This window comes from Poecilia formosa, unplaced genomic scaffold (genome assembly GCF_000485575.1).
Source record: "Poecilia formosa unplaced genomic scaffold, Poecilia_formosa-5.1.2 Scaffold320, whole genome shotgun sequence".
Classification (NCBI taxonomy): domain Eukaryota; kingdom Metazoa; phylum Chordata; class Actinopteri; order Cyprinodontiformes; family Poeciliidae; genus Poecilia; species Poecilia formosa.
The window spans coordinates 216,253-224,378 of record NW_006800259.1 but is presented as its reverse complement, the minus strand read 5'-3'; the positions used below and the strand labels follow the sequence as shown (position 1 = coordinate 224,378).

General features: G+C 41.9%; 1 protein-coding gene across 2 annotated transcripts in view; it reads right to left on the bottom strand.

Moving 5' to 3' along the window:
• lox (lysyl oxidase) overlaps positions 1-7,919 on the bottom strand; it is an 11,645-nt gene extending 3,726 nt beyond the window's left edge. The window contains exons 1-7 of one of the 2 annotated variants that reach the window (XM_007573168.2): positions 7,493-7,919; positions 7,191-7,362; positions 3,593-3,701; positions 2,551-2,682; positions 1,722-1,878; positions 583-678; positions 350-465 (exon numbers count right to left, since the gene is read on the bottom strand). In XM_007573168.2, the coding sequence (XP_007573230.1) occupies positions 350-465; positions 583-678; positions 1,722-1,878; positions 2,551-2,682; positions 3,593-3,701; positions 7,191-7,221 (641 nt within the window). In that variant the 5' untranslated portion in view covers positions 7,222-7,362; positions 7,493-7,919. Of the gene's footprint in view, positions 1-349; positions 466-582; positions 679-1,721; positions 1,879-2,550; positions 2,683-3,592; positions 3,702-4,942; positions 5,583-7,190; positions 7,363-7,492 lie in introns of those variants that run through there. The other variant, XM_007573167.2, reaches the window with a different exon arrangement.
• Positions 7,920-8,126: the final 207 nt, after the last annotated feature.

Sequence of the window (8,126 nt, the reverse complement as noted above, 5' to 3'; positions counted from 1 at the left end):
GAGCTAAATATTTAGCTCCAAACTAAATCTTTAATTATCAAGTTAAATATTTAGTTACAACCTAAAAATCAACCTATAAACTAAATATTTAGTTTGATCTATAAATGAACGAATAACATGATGAAAATAGGACTTTGAAAAATTAACTCCAATTTTTTAAAATCTTAAAACAGGATAAATAACCCAAATTATTGCTGCTCATTTTTGACAGTGTAACTGTTTTCCCCATATGAAGCCTCAGGCCGAGGGATTCCAGAGACGTTTGTGAAGCAGATTCCAGTATTTTGGTCTGGGTTCAGACCCAGATCATCCCTAAAGCTGCAGGTTCCCCCCTGCCTGAGTGTTTTACCCCGTCAGGCTGCATCCAGAGATGTGCGCCGCGTTGCCCGTGTAGTCAACGTTACAGCGAGCCACGTTGTTGTTGAAGTTGGACTCTGGGACCTGCTGCCTGGGATTCACTGTCACCTGCAGGAGGACAGGAAGGCTAACAGGTTTATAGTCTGGACATGAGACATTTCACAGGTTGGACCCTAATATCTACTGTAACACCTGAACAGAGATGAAGAGAGGAGGGATTTTCACCTTCAGGATGTATTTTCCAGGCGAGACGTCGGTGATGTCGATCCACTGGCAGTCGATGTCGGCGCTGTAGGTGTCGTAACATCCGGGACTCAAACCCTGAACAGCAGCAAAAACAACTTCTTTAGATTTTAATACGTTAAACTATTTTTACGTTATGTCTTTATTCACAGTTTGAGCAGGTGAATCTTATTTTGGGAACCTGACTCTTCTACTTCCATTTTGCTGCCTTTAGAGGGCGCCACAGTGTAACACAGCCATCACATCCATGAACTTTGACCTGTCTCGTGATGACTCTGTCTTGCTTTAACTATGCTTCATTCCTCCACCTTTACAGATTGTTGGGTACTGCTAACTAGCTAGCTAGCTAGCCCTAAAGCGCTACAGCATTGCAGCATTTAGTGGAAGCTAATGCTAAAGCGCTAACTTCAAACCCTGCAACACCAACTCAGTTTTATAATAAATGTATAATTTACATGTTCAGTAATTGTCATTGTGTCTGTATCTTGTTCTCTACTGTCTGTTTTATTTGTTCCTGAATGTTTCTTGTTTATAAAAATGTTGCTGGGAAACAAAAAAAAATAAATGTGAAGAATCAGACGTTGAGCAGGTGTGTGTACCTGTGTGTGTGTACGTGTGTGTGTGTACCTGTGTGTGTGTGTGTGTACCTGAGTGTGTGTACCTGGGTGTGTGTACCTGGGTGTGTGTACCTGGGTGTGTGTGTGTGTACCTGTGTGTGTGTACCTGGGTGTGTGTACCTGGGTGTGTGTACCTGGGTGTGTGTGTGTGTACCTGTGTGTGTATACCTGGGTGTGTGTACCTGGGTGTGTGTACCTGTGTGTGTGTACCTGGGTGTGTGTACCTGGGTGTGTGTGTGTGTACCAGTGTGTATGTACCTGAGTGTGTGTACCTGTGTGTGTGTGTACCTGAGTGTGTGTACCTGTGTGTGTGTACCTGAGTGTGTGTACCTGAGTGTGTGTACCTGGGTGTGTGTACCTGGGTGTGTGTACCTGTGTGTGTACCTGTGTGTGTACCTGGGTGTGTGTACCTGGGTGTGTGTACCTGTGTGTGTGTACCTGTGTGTGTGTACCTGTGTGTGTACCTGTGTGTGTGTACCTGTGTGTGTACCTGTGTGTGTGTACCTGTGTGTGTGAGGTGCAGGCGTAGCGGCGGTAGTATCCCGGGTCGCAGGACGTGTCCTCCAGGCAGAAGCTGGCCTTGTGGCCCTCGGCCACGTGGCTGTAGGTCCGAGCGTCCAGCAGCTCGTACAGGCTGAACTCATCCATGCTGTGAAAGTGGCTGAACACACGGCAGGTCAATATAAAAATAAAAATTCATTCAAATATTCCAGAAAGATGATCAACCTTACTGACAAACTCTGTAAAAATAGATCCTGTAAAATGTCTTTTTAGTCACTTCTGGAGTTCCTCAGGGGTCAGAGTTCAGATTTTACTTTTTACATTTTTGGATCATATTTTATATTTCAGATTATTTAAAATCCCTCACATGAATCTGAGCTGTAGAAGAAAAGCTAATTCAATGTTAGACATATTCTAATTCATCTAGCAATGATAAAATGTTTCTAGTTTTATGATTAACAGATTATTTGATTATTTTCTGTTCCTTGTTGTTTTATTCAAATATTTAGGAATATGTTCAACTCTTGGTTTTAGTTGTGCTCTAAATGTGATTAAATTGAGTAATTTCAGAGTATTTATTTTACTACCTAGTGATTAGAACAAAGTTTTAAACCAAAGTGATGTTAGCAATGAGGCTAAAAATCCTTCTTTGCATATTTTGCATTAATCTACTCAGATGTTCCTCAGTTATACGATGGAATATAACATTATTTTCACATTAATGGAAGAATTTCAGAATAATAGCTCATAGCTTGTAGTTTGTCGGGTTTGTTTTTACCTCCAGCCTCCATAAAATCAGCTCTAAAGTGGAAATCTGTAATGATCTGCGTACTTGTGACAGCTGTGCCACTCCCAGGCGTATCGGGGTCTGCTGGGCAGGAAGTCGGCCGTCCCCTGATTCTTCACCCTCTGAGTGAACCGCAGCAAAACTCTGGTGTCGTAATCCGCAGAAGAGCGAGACGAGCTGGAAAACAGAGGAGATGATCCGAGTCGAACGAACAAATTCACAAACTTTAAAAACATAAAGGATAAAAAAAAAATCTAATTTTCAGTTTTATTGTCTTGACTTTTCTTTGGTGGAAACATAAATTTGGCTCAGATGGATCAGCAGCCAGTCCTTTGTGATGCTGTAGATCATATTAAAGCAGAAGAAGAAGAGAAGATGCTTCCAACTGGTTTATATTTATATATTTATGGCACTGATTGTCGTTTTCTGGCTGATCTTTAAAAAGTCTGACCTGCTGATTCTGAGTTTGGCTGGTTTTGTCTGAAAAGTCTCAAAGTTGTTAACATTGAGGTGAATATTGTGGCCTGAAGGTGTCAGTCATCCCTTTATCACAGCAGAGCAAAAACAAACTGATTTTCAGGCTTTTGCAGAACATCAGCTGATCTCTGATCTAATTGTTCCTGATTTATGAACCAGCTGATATTTTACAGATCTGCAGCAGTTTGCAGCGAAGCTTGAAGGATCTGAGCTTCCTGAAGTAGAACCGTCTGCTCTGTGCTTCATTAGTTTTCATTACAGATGTGAGCAAAACGTTGTCAATATTCTGCTACTGTCAATTGAATTGTTGTGTTTCCACTAAGAAACACAAATAAAATCAAACCTAAATGAGTTTGTTCACATAATAAGTCATAGAAAAAGCCACACCTTCATCGCCATTAATCTCCTTTGTTTCATTAACATTCAAGTTGAGGTGATTGTGTCAAAGCGTCCAGCAGATCTCTGGACTCATTCTGGACTTGGTTCAGGAAACAAACAGAACCAAAGCCCAAAAGCAGGTTGGGAAATTCAAACTGAGCTCAAAAGAACTTCAACTCCTTCCATATCTTCACTAATAAACTCTGCATGACTGAGGAAGAGGAAGCCTTACGATGCGAGGCAGTTCTCCTCAGCGGCGCAGCGCAGGTTGTACATGGGCGACCTCTGGACGTACGAGGCGATCTGGATGTAATACGGATCCGGAACCAGATCCGGGAGACCTGCAGCCAGGAGGAAGCAGTGAGGAAAAACTTTCTTTAAGACCATTTTAAAATATCTGAGCAACAAACACAGAAACTTTTAAACGGCTTCAGTCAGAAAGAGAAGACGACTGAAGGAAAGTTGATTCTTCTGTTAACTTTAAAGCCTCTTCAGGAAACAAGTTTATATTAAACTGATTTAAATGGAATCAGACATGATTTAGAAGAAGCTGCAGCCTCTCAGTTCCTTCTAGTGTTAAAATCTACTTTAAAAAAAAATCAATCTCCAAATTCAAATCTTACAGGTTTGAAAGGAACATGCAATCTCTTTCTTTCTTTCTTTCTTTCTTTCTTTCTTTCTTTCTTCAGTTCCACCTTCTCTGCTGTTCTGGTTCTGGTTCTACAGACTGGGTTGGAAAGATTGCAATAACAGCTCTATAACCAACAGAGGGCGCTGTAAATCCCTTTTGAGTGAAAATAAAGAAAAGTTCAATATTTCATTATAAATTAAACAAGTTAAAGCTTAAAATATGTCATTTAGAAAATGTATCTCTTCTGCAGTCAGAGAAGAACCAGAGGAAAACTGGAGCATTTAATGTTTAAAGTGTTTGATATGAATGCAAATATATTTATTTCTGAGTTAACCAAAACCAGAAGGATTGGTTATTCATGTTTACACAAACTCAGCTGGTTTGATTCACTTTTCAGACACAAAATTACATGAAAATTATTTTCAGAGACAGAATAATTAGATTTGTTGGTTGAACAAAATAAAGTCAAATTGTTGAATTCTTATTAGGATGGATTTTCTCTCACCATCAGATCTGCTGCTCCAGCTCAGAAACTCATTTAAACAACAACAGCCATCACTCACATCACTAATATTAGCTCGTTTTTAAAATGTTATCTGTTTTCAGCTCCTCTCTTATTATTTTTGATGCCGTTGTAACGGTTCGGTTCTGTTCAGTAAAAGATGCTGATGAGGATAAATCTGTTTTCCTGCAGAGATCAGGAGGTTTGCTGTGCAGAATGAAGTCAAACATCTGTCTGTCTTTAGCTTGGAGCTGATTGGGGGCCTGAGCTGCAGTAATGAGTCAATAAAAGCAGGAATTTAATCACCAGGATTTTCATGAGAGAAAGACATAAAAACCACAGAAGACAGAAACTTACTGCTGAACATGAACCAGTCTGACTCCCGTTTTCATTAATTAAACAAAACCAAACTCAAAATAGCAGCTGGAAAAGCTCGGCGTTGCTCTGACCGTTCTGGTGGTACCGGGTTCCGTATCCGGGCCGGGGCTGGGTCTGGGGTCTGGGTCTGTGGTACGTGTCAAAGTAGTTGTAGTAGGGGTCGTAGCCGTGGCGCTTGTAGGGGTTGTAGGGGTCATCTCCGACCATCGTGTCCTCCCTGTTGGCCGGGGCAGAGCCGGCCTGAGGCTGCTGGCGCGCCATGGCGCGGAGCTGCGCGGAGCTGCTGGCGGCGGGGACCCGCGGCGCCCCCCGGGGCGCAGCGCCCGCCGCCGTGTCGTTGGCGCTGCTGAGGACCAGGACCGGGTCGCTGCGGCGCGGGGAGCCGCTCTGCCGCCTCCCGGTGGGTCTGTACTGGGCCCCGCGGCTCAGGATGCTGAAGACCTGCCCGTTGTGTTGCCATGTCAACCCCCTCCGGAGCGCATCAGACTCAGCAGCTTCCTGAGCGCAAACTGTCTCCAGAAAGCAGCAGAGGAAGCAAACATGCGCAAAGGACAGCGCCAGGCGTGCAAAAGAGCGCAGCTTCATGGTTCAATAAATTAGGAGCCGCTGCTTTCCGCTCAGCTGCAGATCTGAGGAGGTTTGGAGCTCAGCTGCTCCGACCTCTGATGGAGGGAGGAGTGAGAGAGGAAGAGCTTCTCCACCTCCAGCAGGATCCTGACTTATAGGAGGGTTTAACTCTTCACGGATCGCTTCACACTGAAACTGTAAAGATCAACCTGCTGGAGCTCGTTTTAACTTCAAATAAACACAAACAAAAGTTTATTTTTGTATTCTTCAAATACATCTATTAATCCTGCTAATTGGACCCGACAACGTGTTTAGTTTGGATTCTTAAATGTTTGGAAAGTTGAGTTTAGTTGTAAACAAGCTGTGGTCTGACTCTGAGATTCTTTCATAATGCAGCTGCTGCTGCTGCTGCTGCAGCTGCTGCTGCTGCTGCTGCTGCTGCTGCTGCAGGCGTCACACAATTGCAGCTCTGCTGCAGCCAAACCAAAGTGCAGCAGCTGCAGCTCGAAGCTGCAAGGGAGGAATAAACTGCAACATTTTATCTGGAATAATCAATCACTGCCAAAGATTTTCTCAAATTATTTTTCATAATCACAAAACCAAACATGAATCTCTCAGTAAAACCATCCTGAGTTTTTCCAGAGTTTTCATCTTGTTGAGATGATTTGAGTTAAAATCAGAGTTTTGATCCATTTTCCACAGTGAGGTGTGAAGCTCAGCCTGTTTGTCTAATTACAGCATCTCTCTGGTCAGAACTGAGGCTGAAATTATTCTGAGGTTTCACTTCTGACTCAACGTCGCTTCAACCTGAAAACTTGTCCACCGAGTCGTTTTCAGGTTATTATTCACAGAACCGGTGGCATCCAGAGCAGCACAGTGATGGAGAGACTTTGTTATTTTGTCGAGTGACGACCAGGAATGTCTGAGATTTTTGGAGACAGAACAACTGAAAGTGGGTTTAGTGACGAACGAGAAGGAAAATTATGCTTTTTTTTTTTTTTACAGAAAAAACTATAAAAATTGTAAGAAATTGAATAAAAATGTATAAAACATTGTATTTGTATTTACACCTCTTGAAGTTTTTGAAGAAAACAGAAAAACATGAATGATTTTTCTTCCACTTCTCAGCTCTGCTCTACTTTGTGTTGGTTTATGACAGAAATCCCATAAAATGTTAAATTCTGCCCTGTATGACAAAATGGAAAAAAAGTCAAAAGTTTTGACTCTTCACTATAAAAATACAAAATCTTACCAAATATTTTTGTCTCGTTTTTAGTGCAAAAAACTTGGCATCAGACAAAACTAACACAATAAAGATCAATAATTCCTTAATATTGATGAAAAAATACTGACATTATTTCACTTAAATTATGAAAAATATCTTGTTAGAGAATCTGCCTGCAGAACTAACATTTCTTTAACCAATAGGGGAATGTTTACTTAAAACTTTATATCTTGCTGAAAAGTTACTTTGTTGTAGTTTTATTTCAAGATATTTACCCGAGAAACTCGTCTAAAAATACATTTAGTGTTTCTGCAGCGTCTGAAACTAAACCTGCCGTCTTTGTTCTACAGCTGATGTGTTCAAACAAAATGCTTTTGTTTGGTTTTACTGGTGAAGGACCTCTTGTCTCCTGCTGGGAGCTCAGGATGCTTTAAAACAGCTGAAAACGAGGCTCTGCCAGCTGAGACGTTTCCTCTGCAGAGCGCCGTAAAACACACAACCTGCCACCCAGACAGACGAACACTTTCCTTTTCTACCACGTTCAGCTGCAGGTTTCATTGATGTTCTGTGATCCTGTGTGAGGTCATGCAGTGATGTGCTGAAGGCAGAGGTTGATTCTACAAGCTGAATTCATGAGGTTCTCCTGGTGCATCTGGGAACAAGAGCTGCTGTTTACATTCAGCAACACATTTCCTCCACCTGAGAAGAAATAAAGCTTCTTCTGTAACTTTGAGTTTTCCAGTTATTACTGAAGTCAAAAGTCTGAAACTTTCATTTAGAAACATCAGTGCAGATGCACAATCCATAATCCATAATCCATAATCCATACCTGAATCAGTGGATGTCCTGCATAATCCAGGCTGAACCAGTTTGGTGATGAACAGCTGAGTTGGTGACCAAGTCGAGGTTTGATGAGGACGGATTCAGGTGAGTGAAAAACCTCAAACCTAAAATCTTTATTCTGTTTCTGCTGCTGAGCTGAAATTATGATTCCATGTTGATTAAAATATGCATGAAAGCTCCTGCACCAAACCTCCATATGCAAACATCAGGTCCTCACAGCTGGGTCAAAGGTCAGCACACACAGAGAGAGGTGTGTGTCTCTGTTGATAGTCGGGTTTAGGCCTGAATGAATCAGGGTGTAACACAAGTTGTATATTAAATCTGAAGCCGATAACTAAAAGAAGTTAAAATCTCCATTATTTATTTTCCACTGGCTCAGGACTTTACAACACAAACTTCAGGCTTTCTGAGGCCAAAACAATAAACTAAAGTAAACCTTTTATCCTTTTATCCACTGATGAGGAGGAAGTGGTTCCAGGTGTGGCAGCAGGTCTGCAAACACAGGAGCACAGATGGATCTCCATGGCGACCCCTAGAGGTCAGAGGACGTAATAGATCCGATTCTTTACCCTGAGCAGGCCTGGAGGACCTTTCTTCTTCTTCTTCTTCTTCTTCTTCTT